This window comes from Jaculus jaculus, chromosome 13, assembly GCF_020740685.1.
Source record: "Jaculus jaculus isolate mJacJac1 chromosome 13, mJacJac1.mat.Y.cur, whole genome shotgun sequence".
NCBI classification, from domain to species: Eukaryota; Metazoa; Chordata; class Mammalia; order Rodentia; family Dipodidae; genus Jaculus; species Jaculus jaculus.
In genome coordinates, this window is record NC_059114.1 from 45076990 (window position 1) to 45089147 (window position 12158).

The 12158-nt window shown below is 44.6% G+C and overlaps 2 protein-coding genes across 7 annotated transcripts in view; both read right to left on the bottom strand.

Annotated features, from left to right (window-relative positions):
- The window catches only part of LOC101596839 (protocadherin alpha-5), a 239654-nt gene extending 227897 nt beyond the window's left edge, over nucleotides 1-11757 (bottom strand). The window contains 2 exon segments of the mRNA XM_045132075.1: nucleotides 9257-9339; nucleotides 9341-11757. Of these exon segments, the coding sequence (XP_044988010.1) occupies nucleotides 9304-9339; nucleotides 9341-11620 (2316 nt within the window). The 5' untranslated portion in view covers nucleotides 11621-11757 and the 3' untranslated portion in view covers nucleotides 9257-9303.
- LOC101615472 (protocadherin alpha-C2) overlaps nucleotides 1-12158 on the bottom strand; it is a 313953-nt gene that overhangs the window by 265784 nt on the left and 36011 nt on the right. For 2 of the 6 annotated variants that reach the window (XM_045132069.1, XM_045132061.1), the window contains exon 1: nucleotides 3389-5914. The exons of the other annotated variants lie outside the window; for them this stretch is intronic. In XM_045132069.1, the coding sequence (XP_044988004.1) occupies nucleotides 3389-5818 (2430 nt within the window). In that variant the 5' untranslated portion in view covers nucleotides 5819-5914. Of the gene's footprint in view, nucleotides 1-3388; nucleotides 5915-12158 lie in introns of those variants that run through there. 6 annotated transcript variants of the gene reach the window in all.

Sequence of the window (12158 nt, forward strand, 5' to 3'; positions counted from 1 at the left end):
CTCTCTCCCTCCCTCTTTCTCTGTTAAATAAATAAAAATAAAATATTTTCTAAAAAAGAAAATGAAAAGAGAAAAAAGTATGGAGCAAAACCCCAATTCAGTCCTTTTATAGACGTTCAACAAATTTTTCTAAATGTTTTTGTATATTTTTATTTACTTATTTGAGAGCAACAGACAGAGAGAAAGAGGCAGAGAGAGAAAATGGGCATGCCAGGGCTTCCAGCCACTGCAGACGAACTCCAGATGCGTGGTCCCCCTTGTGCATCTGGCTAATGTGGGTCCTGGGGAATTGACCCTCGAACTGGGGTCCTTAGGCTTTACAGGCAAGCACTTAGCTGCTAAGCCATCTCTCCAGCCCAAATTCAACAATTTTTAAATGAGGGAAAATATGTGATTAAACTGTACAATGGTCTAATATTTCCCTGGAAATATAAACAAAAGTCAAAACCATCTTCATGAGTCATTTACACGTCTTAAATATCTTTTGGATAGAAAAGATTTTTTTCCACTGGTTAAGCTATAATTTTATGGTTATTTGCAAAGTAATAAAAAATATGAAATATCTGGCACTCAAATGCCATGATCGTAGAATAATTTGGCAATGGTGACCTTCCTAGAAACAACAAAGCAAATTTTGTTACATAAAACAAAAATGAGGACTGGAGAGATTGTTCAGTGGTTAAGGTGCTAGCCAGCAGAGTCTAAGAACCCAGGTTCAATTCTCTAGTACCCCACATAAAGCAAGATGTACAAGGTAATACATGCATCTCAAGTTCATTTGCAGTGGGTAGAGGCCCTGGTGTGCCCATCAATCTTCTCAGTGTGTGTATCTATCATCTATCTACCTGTCTGTCTGTCTGTCTGTCTATCTATCTATATAATCCCCTTCTCTCAAATAAATAAATAAAAATTTTAAATACTTGGGCTGGAGGACTGGCTTAGCAGTTAAGGCATTTACCTGCAAAGCCAAAGGACCCAGACTCAATTCCCTAGGACCCACCTTAGCCAGGTGCACAAAGGGGGTGCATGCATCCTTAGTTCATTTGCAATGGCTAGAGGCCCTGGTGCACCCATTCTTCCCCCCTCTCCCTCTTTCTCTGTCAAATAAATGAATAAATAAAAATAAATTATATAAAGTACTTAAAATAAAAAACAAAAATAATATAGAATTCATAATGAAAACTTTCCAACATAAAAATAAAAATAGGGCTGGAGCCAAGAGTGATGGCACATACATTTGTTCCCAGCACTCTGGACACAGGTAGGAGGATCGCCATGAATTCAAGGCCACTCTGAGACTACCTAGTGATTTCCAGATCAGCCTGAGCTAGAGTGAGACCCTACCTCGAAAAGACAAAAAGGGTGGGGGGAGCTGAAGAGATGCCTTAGCAGTTAGGGTGCTTGCCTGCAATACCAAAAGACCCAGGTTTGATTCCATAGGACCCACGTAAGCCAGAAGCACAGAATGGCACAATTGTCTGGTGTTCATTTGCAGTAGCTGAAGGCCCTCTTGTGCTCATTGTTTCTCTTTCTCTCTTTTAAATAAATATTATATTATATTATATTATATTATATTATGAAAATATTACTTTCTCTTTAGAAAAAAATTAGCTAAACTTCATTAATCAATTATTATTTGGCAAAGACTGCTATAAGCTCCCCAATTATCAGCTTACAAATGTTTACAATAATCCCCCCATGATAGATGCAATGGTTTATCATCATCCTTTTGTAGGTGAGATACTGAGATTGGACAGGATAAAGTCTATAACACTGCACGAAATAAAACTAGAAGAAGTGGGATTCAGCAGTGGAGGATGGCATGAAGATGCTCAACACTTAGTCACTACTATTTGATGCCTTTCATGTAAAGAAATAGTAAATATTGCAAATAATAATACACAGAAGAAAAGTTTAGACTCCATGAGAGCCCACCAAATGAAATTCAGACATAAACAGAAGAGTTAAAGTGTCACAGAAATGCAGTGTTTTCCTTATGTGTGCATTGCTTGCTTACTTGATTGACTGCTGCTTTGCCTGCTGAGGATGGAGCCTACAAACTTGTACCTGCTGGGCAAGTGGATAACTGTTGCGCTATATCCCATTCTACAGTATTTTGAGCACCAACAAATTGAGTAATAACCATCAATATGACAAAGTTATTGAATAGTATAAAATCTCCTTATTCACTTTCATCTCCAACAGAAATATTCCATCTAATAGTTAATATTCTGTCCCAAAACCCTAAAGGGTTTCAAAAAGCAATAAAAAATGAACCCTAGTGAACCTTGAAGTAACAACCAGAGGACAAAAATGGAAAACAAGATATGACAGGTAGTCTTTCATCAATGTATTAACTTAAAAATTGTCACATAGTTCAGCAATAGATTACCTAGCATGTCTGAGGTCCCGAATCTCATCGCAAACACAAACACACACACATACACACACAACAAGCAAGCAAAGGAGAAAAGCAAGGAGCATAAGTGATATAATTGTGCTCTGATTTTAAAAAATAGTATGTTGAAAATCATTCTTGTGGACTGGAGAGATGATTCAGGTACTTGCTTGCAAAACCCAAGAGCCCAGGTTCTGTTCCCCAGTAGCCATATAAAGTCGGATGCACGAAGTGGTGCATGTGTCTTGTTTGTAGTCACAAGAGGAACAGGTGCACCATCTTTTCGCTCTCTTTGTCTCTCTCTCTCTCTCTCTCAAATAAATATATAAGTAAATTAATTAAATATTTTAAAAGTCATTCACCTGAAGCTAAAATACAAAGAAGTGAAAATCATTTTTTGGAAAATTCATCTGGAAAACATTAGCAATGATCTTTAAAATGCAGTAGAGGGCTGTAGAAATGGCTTAGTTGTTAAGCGCTTGCCTGTGAAGCCCAAAGACCCCAGTTCAAGGCTCAATTCCCCAGGACCCACATAAGCCAGGTGCACAAGGGGGCGCAAGCGTCTGGAGTTCCTTTGCAGTGACTGGAGGTTCTGGCGTACCCATTCTCCCATTCTCTCTCTCTCTTTTTCCCTCCCTCTCTCTCTCTCCCTCTTTCTGCCTCTTTCTCAATCTGTCTGTCGCTCTCAATCAAATAAATAAAAAAATTAAAATGCCATATAAAAGGACACATCTAACAAAACTTTGTATTTTAATATTTTAAATTGTGTGATATAAAACATACATGATGATATTTAACTGCAATGACTTAGTAAAAACAAAGAAGGATAAAAACAACAATAAAAAACAAATGAGGAATATTAACAGAAAAAATAAAACCAAAAAAAAAAACCAGTGGGAAATTCATCAAAAATTTTAAAAGGAAAACATACAATAAAATTCAGAAAAACAAAATAAACTATTATATTAATTAAAAAAACCTTAGACTTACACTTGAATGTCTATCTTCATTTAATTCCTGGTGGTTGCCAATATCAGACTGGACCTGACAAGGGGTTAGACCAGGGCTGAAGGCCATGAGGTCCGCCTTGGGCGGGCCCTCCCCAGAGCACACCCTGTGCCTCCTCTGCTGCGAGTACGACCAGCTGCCCACCGCGCTGGAGCACACCAGCACCGGCTTGCCAGGCCCGCACGCGCCCTCCGTGGGCGACGCCGCCGAGCACCGCAGCGCCACGTACAGCAGCAGCGTGAGCACCAGCAGGCTGGACACCGCGCAGATGGCCACGATCAGGTACACGTTCACGTCCAGCAGCGACGCCTCCCGGCCGGCGGCGTCCACCAAGGCCCGCGAGCGCGACGGCGCCTTGGGCGCCTGACCACTGTCCACCAGGGACAGCAGCACGGTGGCGGTGGCCGTCAGCGCGGGCTCGCCGTGGTCCTTCACCAGCACCAGCAGGCGCTGTCGCGGCGCGTCCGCCTCGTCCAGGGCGCGCGTGGTGCTGATCTCGCCCGTGTACAGCCCCACGCGGAACGGGCTGCGCGCGCCGCCCGCCTCCGGCTGCAGCTCGTAGGACAGCCACGCGTTGTAGCCAGAGTCCGCGTCCACCGCGCGCACCTTCGTCACCACGTGGCCCGCACCCACTGAGCGCCACAGCAGCTGGCTCACGCCCGCAGCCTGCACCCCCGCCTCGGGCCCCAGCAGCGCGGGCGCGTTGTCGTTGTCGTCCAGCACGAACACCTGCAGCGTCACCTGGCCGCCCAGGGCGGGCTCGCCCGCGTCGCGCGCGCTCACCTGGAAGCGCAGCAGCTCCAGCTCCTCGTGGTCCAGGGGCTGCAGCGCGTGCACCCGGCCGCTCTGCGCGTGCACGGACACGTAGCTCGACAGCGCGCGCTCGCCCACGCGCCGCTCCACCAGCGAGTAGGTCACGCGCGCGTTCTCCTGCGCGTCCGCGTCCGTGGCCGACACCGTGAAGATGTGCGCGCCCGGCGGGTTGTTCTCCTTCACGAACACCGTGTACTCGGCCTGCGCGAACGCGGGCGCGTTGTCGTTCACGTCCGCCACCTCCACCGACACGCTGGCCGTGGCCCACAGCGCCGGCGCGCCTCCGTCCCTGGCGGTCACCACCACCTCGTAGCCGGGGGTGGTCTCGCGGTCCAGGGCGCTGTCCAGCACCAGCGAGTAGTAGTTCTTGAAGGTGGACACCAGCCTGAAGGGGACGTGGGGTGTCAGGGAGCAGGTCACCTGCCCGTTCTCTCCGGAGTCGCGGTCAGACACGCTGATCAGGGCGATGACGGTGTCCACTTGAGCGTCCTCGAGGACAGGCAAGGATAAGGAAGTAAACGCAATCTGGGGCACATTGTCATTTTCATCCAGTACTTTGACTAACACAGTGCAATGGCCCTCCATCGGAGGATGCCCTTTGTCTGTCGCATCAACACGGATTTTATATAAATTCACCTCTTCAAAATCCAAATTTCTTTGAATTATGATCTCTCCAGTACTAGAATCTATGTTAAAATGGTCAATAATCATGGGTGGAATGAAGTTACTAAAAGAGTATGAAATTACCCCATTCATCCCTTCATCCGGGTCAGAAGCATTCAGTCTAATAACTGTTGTTCCGATGTCCGAGTTTTCCAGTATTCTCACTTCATATTCCGACTGTTGGAAAGTAGGCGCATTATCGTTCACATCCAGCACGGTGACCCGCAGCTGAACAGAGCCTGTGAGTTCCGGTTTGCCTCCATCGGTGGCCCTGAGGAGTAAGTTATGCTCAGGAGCATCCTCTCTGTCCAAGGATTTTCTTAACACGAGTCCAATTTGCTTGTTGCCATCACTGTTTGTTTTCACATCCAGCCCGAAGTATTCGCTGGCAACGAGTTTATAGGTTAAGACTGAATTCGATCCAACATCTGCATCAATTGCGACCTCCAGTGGAAACACAGAATCTGGTAACCTAGATTCATAAATCAATATTGTTTGTTCCTTTACTGGGAACACCGGTGGGTTGTCATTAATGTCCCTCACCTCCACCTCCACGTGGAAAACCTGCAGCGGCCTGTCCACGATCACCTCCAGGTGGATACCACACTCCGCGCTCCGCCCGCACAGCTCCTCGCGGTCGATCCGAGAATTCACAAACAAAATGCCATTCTGCACATTCACCTCCAGAAGGTCCCCACGCTCCTTGGACGCCACCCGGAACAGGCGCGGCACCAGCTCCGCCAGCTCCAGCCCCAGGTCCTGCGCGATGCGGCCCACGAAGGTGCCGTGTTTGGCCTCCTCGGGAACCGAGTAGTGGAGCTGGCCGCTCCCTGTCCCCCAGACTGAGAGGAGAAGAAATGAGAGAAGCAGACAACGTGTTTCCGGTCGGCCTTCTGTGGTAAAATCCATGTCAAATGCTTCTCGATTAATTTTCATCAGAACATTTTCTTCTCATCAGAAAGGTGAGATATTACATGATTCCAAATCTATTATTTCAAGTCTCCTGCATCCGCCACCATTTAGCCTTCCGGGAAAGGTTCAGTGAGGAGAGGAAAGGGCTTTGTACGAGATGTAACTTCTTGGTGGACAGCGACATCAAGTGGCTCCAAAGGGTAAGAAACGAATTCATGTAACCGCACCAAGCTGTCATTCTTTAATAAATATCTCCTTTGCCTTACTTACCTTAAAGTGATACTTTCAGATGCTTGTAATTTACAGGGCTAATGTCAAATCTTCTAATTTCTTTCATAATTTATTCACACAGAATCAAAATTCCTCCTAGTATTTTAAATATTTATTTCAACCAATTTAGAAAATTTAAATGTGGTGTGAGTGATCTAGTCTTGGAAATCAGAATTTACTATCTTACGTATTTTTGGTACAGAAGAAACTTGTCTGGACATTTCTATTATGGCACAAACGAATTAACATTTCTCAGTGGTAATAATTTAAAATTATATTAAAGGTCATTGATGGTCACTGTTTCTTTGTTCGAAAATATCAAGTATGCTTATAGTTCCTTGAGAAATAATAGGATGTGTGTTTCAGTGTATACTATTTGCTACTACATATATACAACTATATATACATATATAGTTGAAAATAATATATATATAATCATATACCTATTTATATCCATGATCTCACTAGGTAGCTTAGGCTCACCTTGAACAATGTAATTACAGTAACGTATCAACAAACCTATATACAAAATTTTCTAATTTCTTTGCAGTATATATTTAAAATATTGCCCTTGCATATATTTCATCAACTTAAAGTGCAATGGAAATTGGATGAGTTGTGTTTTACTGCTCTTCATTCTTCAGCTGTTCCTAATAGCGTCTCCTTTTCTCTAAACCTCAACCTCATTCTATAGCCGTTATTTTTAAAGGTTTCCCCTTCGCTCGTGTAGCAAATGAGATTTCTGCATCCCCTTCTTATATTCTTATCAACTTCACTCACACATGCTAGCTTCTGAAAACAATTTGTTTAATATGGAAGCATTACTAGCCATTATTAATTTCTCAAACTCACAGCTTTAAAATTAACGTTTGGTTTTAATGGCATGAATTCTCTCTGGGTCACCTATAGTAATTTTTATTATTCCTTCTCTTTACCGGCTTTATCCGAAGTTTCCCTGCAGCCTATCTATCCTCCACATACGCATTTATTTTAGAGAATAAATGTCATTAAATCTACTTAGCCTAAAATTTTGATGATATTGTAAATACTGTTAAGTAACCCACTATTTATTTATGTGGAGGAAAAATGATTAGCCAGTCTGCTTATGTACAAATAGGTCCCTCTCCCATAAAGAAAAAAATTATAATAATAAAATATGCCAGATACAAACCAGTGAATTTATATTTCTACACTAAGCTAACTGTATTTTTTTAAGTTGGTGGCTGTTTGCTGTAATCTAACACAATGGCAAGACCTCATTTCTAAGTTGTAGGATGTTCCCAGAGTCATTTAGAATACTACAAATATCAAAATAGTATATGGGTAATTATGAAATTAAACCCATATGAGAATAAAAATAGACAATAAAAGTATTTTTCTCATATGAAGTATGTAACAATTATTTTCTGTTAAACCCACACTTTTCACAAAAACAGTTCTCATGACTTGTCATTATGAGGATTCTTTTCTATGGTAGACTCAAATATAAATATCATTCACAAGAGACGAGTTCACCTCACAGTATATTTTTGTTTCTTCCTAATATGAAAAGAAAAAAACAACAATAAATAGTATGTTTACTAACCAAGTAAGCTAGGATTTTTACAACTGAAGGAGATCACAATTATTTTCACCAAAGCAAATCATTTACAAAGTAAAACGATATTCCAGATTCTGAAACTTTAAATTATTGTTTTAACAAATATCAATGTTAAAGTTTTGAGAGGAATAAATTATGGTATGTTTGCAGAATTGGGCCCTATATGTACATAAAAATAATAAATATTGCATAATGCCATCATCAGTATGAAAATGCCCAAATAAAATTTATTAATTTGTATGCTAATTTTAAAAAATTAATTGAGAAAAGGCATGATAACTAATATCTATTAAGAGAAAAATAAGAATAAAATCAATACTAACCTGTTTTTAAAACTGATAGGAAAGATTATTTTTATTTTAAAAATCCCTAATAAGAACACGCCAGAAATAGATATATTTGAAGTATTCATAAGGTAATATTAAGGAACTCTGTGATATTAGTGGAAGGGAAATTTTAACTTCACTCTTTTTGTACTGCAAAAATTTTAAATAAGCGGTTAAGCGCTTACCTGTGAAGCTAAGGACCTTGGTTCGAGGCTTGATTCCCCAGGACCCACGTTAGCCAGATGCACAAGGGGGCACAGGCATCTGGAGTTCATTTGCAGTGGCTGGAGGCCCTGGTGCACCCATTCTCTCTCTCTCTCTCCCTATGTGCCTCTTTCTCTGTCTGTCTCTCTCAAATAAATCAATAAAAATAAACAAAAAATATTGTAGAAAAAATTTTAAATAATTTGCATGCATTTTCCAATCAAAACCTACTAAAATGGAATCATTAACACTAAAGTTTTAAATTATCAAATCATTGGTATGAAAAGCCAACTATTTCATAAAAATGAAAGGAAAAATGTATGTTTGGCAGACCAATATAAAAACAATATTGTGTAGTCATAAAAATGAGACAATGAGAATAAGCAATTTCAAAGTACATGTCTCACAATTTTGTCCTACAATACTTCCTAGATTAAATATGAAAGTGTTTATATTACAAGGTATTTTGAAACTAAGTTACAAGCAGGGTGCATGTCGAAACTTATGCCTCTAATGTAACACTTGGGAGGCTGAAGCAGGAGGATTGAGGCCAGTATAGAAATCTAGTGATTTCAAAGCCAGACTGGACTGCATAGCTGGACTTTGTATCCAAAATAATGCTTTGCATCAAGAAAAAAAAATTGTTTACATGTATCAATAAAAACATACCAAATGAAACAGTGATACAAGTCAAATTGAATACAAAGATGTATTATAAAGCTAGACTTCAAAAACTAGAAGTAATTTTTTGAGAGGGTGTTCCAGCGAAGGTCTCACTCTAGAACAGACTGACCTAGCACTCACTCTGGAGTCCCAGACTGGACTGAACTCCGAGCAATCCCACCTCTGTCTCCCCAGTGCGGGGATGAAAACATCACACCCTGGGAAGTAATTTTAAGAATTTGAATTACTGCACCTAAGGAAAGACTAAGAAGTTGATGGAATAATTAAAATGCAAACTTTAATCCTTAAAAGCTAAAGGAAAAAAGAAACTACAGAACACTTGAAATACGGAATATTGAAGAACCAGAAAATTATAGATGAATGAGATTTACGACTCACGTTGTCTGTAGAGCTGGGATCTTGAGAGAGGCTGGGGCTGAAGACCATCAGGTCCGCCTTGGGCGGGCCCTCCCCAGAGCACACCCTGTGCCTCCTCTGCTGCGAGTACGACCAGCTGCCCACCGCGCTGGAGCACACCAGTACCGGCTTGCCAGGCCCGCACGCGCCCTCCGTGGGCGACGCCGCCGAGCACCGCAGCGCCACGTACAGCAGCAGCGTGAGCACCAGCAGGCTGGACACCGCGCAGATGGCCACGATCAGGTACACGTTCACGTCCAGCAGCGACGCCTCCCGGCCGGCGGCATCCACCAAGGCCCGCGAGCGCGACGGCGCCTTGGGCGCCTGACCACTGTCCACCAGGGACAGCAGCACGGTGGCGGTGGCCGTCAGCGCGGGCTCGCCGTGGTCTTTCACCAGCACCAGCAGGCGCTGTCGCGGCGCGTCCGCCTCGTCCAGGGCGCGCGTGGTGCTGATCTCGCCCGTGTACAGCCCCACGCGGAACGGGCTGCGCGCGCCGCCCGCCTCCGGCTGCAGCTCGTAGGACAGCCACGCGTTGTAGCCAGAGTCCGCGTCCACCGCGCGCACCTTCGTCACCACGTGGCCCGCGCCCACTGAGCGCCACAGCAGCTGGCTCACGCCCGCAGCCTGCACCCCCGCCTCGGGCCCCAGCAGCGCGGGCGCATTGTCGTTGTCGTCCAGCACGAACACCTGCAGCGTCACCTGGCCGCCCAGGGCGGGCTCGCCCGCGTCGCGCGCGCTCACCTGGAAGCGCAGCAGCTCCAGCTCCTCGTGGTCCAGGGGCTGCAGCGCGTGCACCCGGCCGCTCTGCGCGTGCACGGACACGTAGCTCGACAGCGCGCGCTCGCCCACGCGCCGCTCCACCAGCGAGTAGGTCACGCGCGCGTTCTCCTGCGCGTCCGCGTCCGTGGCCGACACCGTGAAGATGTGCGCGCCCGGCGGGTTGTTCTCCTTCACGAACACCGTGTACTCGGCCTGCGCGAAAGCGGGAGCGTTGTCGTTCACGTCCGCCACCTCCACCGACACGCTGGCCGTGGCCCACAGCGCCGGCGCGCCTCCGTCCCTGGCGGTCACCACCACCTCGTAGCCGGGGGTGGTCTCGCGGTCCAGGGCGCTGTCCAGCACCAGCGAGTAGTAGTTCTTGAAGGTGGACACCAGCCTGAAGGGGACGTGGGGCGTCAGGGAGCAGGTCACCTGCCCGTTCTCTCCGGAGTCGCGGTCAGACACGCTGATCAAGGCGATTACGGTGCCCAGAGGGGCGTCCTCTTTGATAGGCAAAAAAAGGGAGGTTATGGCCATCTCAGGCACATTATCATTGACATCCACGAGTTTCACTATAACTTTGCAGTGTCCTGCTAGTGGGAATGCACTTCGATCCACAGCATCAATATTAATTTCATATAATTTTCGGTCTTCGTAATCCAGTTCTCCCTTAACTGTTATTTCACCACTAGTAGAATTGATTTTAAATTTAGTCTGTACATCATCAAGAACCAGATTACTGAAGAAATAAACTATTTCTTTGTTAATCCCCTCATCTGCATCAGAGGCGTTGAGTTTGATAACTAATGTCTCACTCGGTGTGTTTTCCAACAATTTGACATTATAGATGGATTTAACAAATTCTGGGGCATTATCATTTGCATCCAATACATTGATCAATAACTGAACAGTACCTGTTAGTTCGGGTTTTCCACCATCAATTGCCATCAGTAACAAATGATGTTCTTGTGTTTCCTCCCTATCTAGGATTTTCTTTAAAACTAGTTCCAAAATGTTTGTTTCTTCTTCACTAGTTTTAACATCCAAGTCAAAATATTCGTTAGGATTTACCTTGTATCTCAAGGCTGCATTTACTCCTATATCCAAGTCAGTTGCGCCCTCTATCGGAAACCGGGAATCTGGCATTCTTGACTCTAAAATATCCAATCTTTGTTCTTGTCTGGAGAACCTAGGCAGGTTATCGTTAATGTCTCTCACTTCCACCTCCACGTGGAAAACCTGCAGCGGCCTGTCCACGATCACCTCCAGGTGGATACCACACTCCGCGCTCCGCCCGCACAGCTCCTCACGGTCGATCCGAGAATTCACAAACAAAATGCCATTCTGCACATTCACCTCCAGAAGGTCCCTGCGCTCCTTGGACGCCACCCGGAACAGGCGCGGCACCAGCTCCGCCAGCTCCAGCCCCAGGTCCTGCGCGATGCGGCCCACGAAGGTGCCGTGTTTGGCCTCCTCGGGGACCGAGTAGTGGAGCTGGCCGCTCCCTGTCCCCCAGGCGGCGAGCAGCAGACAGGAGAGCAGCAGGCGCCGGGATCCCGGGCTTTCTTTCTGAGAATATACCATCGCAATCTCGATCCACTTCGCAAGTGTCTATTGCATCACCACACAATACCTTTTGGAAACTCGATTCCAATTTACTATATGTTTTATTTCCTCGCTTTTTTGAGCTTCTGTGGCAGAGCCCAAAATGGAAGATTGTTTTCCTAAGTAAAACGTACACTCTATCCTTTTGATGTTGGAAAGGGGAGAATATCTTGTGGTGTCTAGCGACATCATGTGGACAAAATGGTATTTTACTTTGTTTTGCTCTACTCACTTTAGATTGGAGAAGTATTTCTTAGGTAGTACACAATTTTAATGTCACTTTCCATGACTCTATAGCCCTTCTTTTTAGTCAAAAAGATGGTTACAGTCTCATTGCATCTAAATTCAAACACACGTACGAAGAGAGTAATACATATCTATACATCTGTATATAACACCTCCATCCTGACCAGATTATTTTGTGTTGTCTACTTTATTTAGGGGAGAGTTTAGTCCAAAACTCAATTTAAAAAACTTTTAATAGTTATCATTTTGACGTTTTTTCTCTATAGCTTTC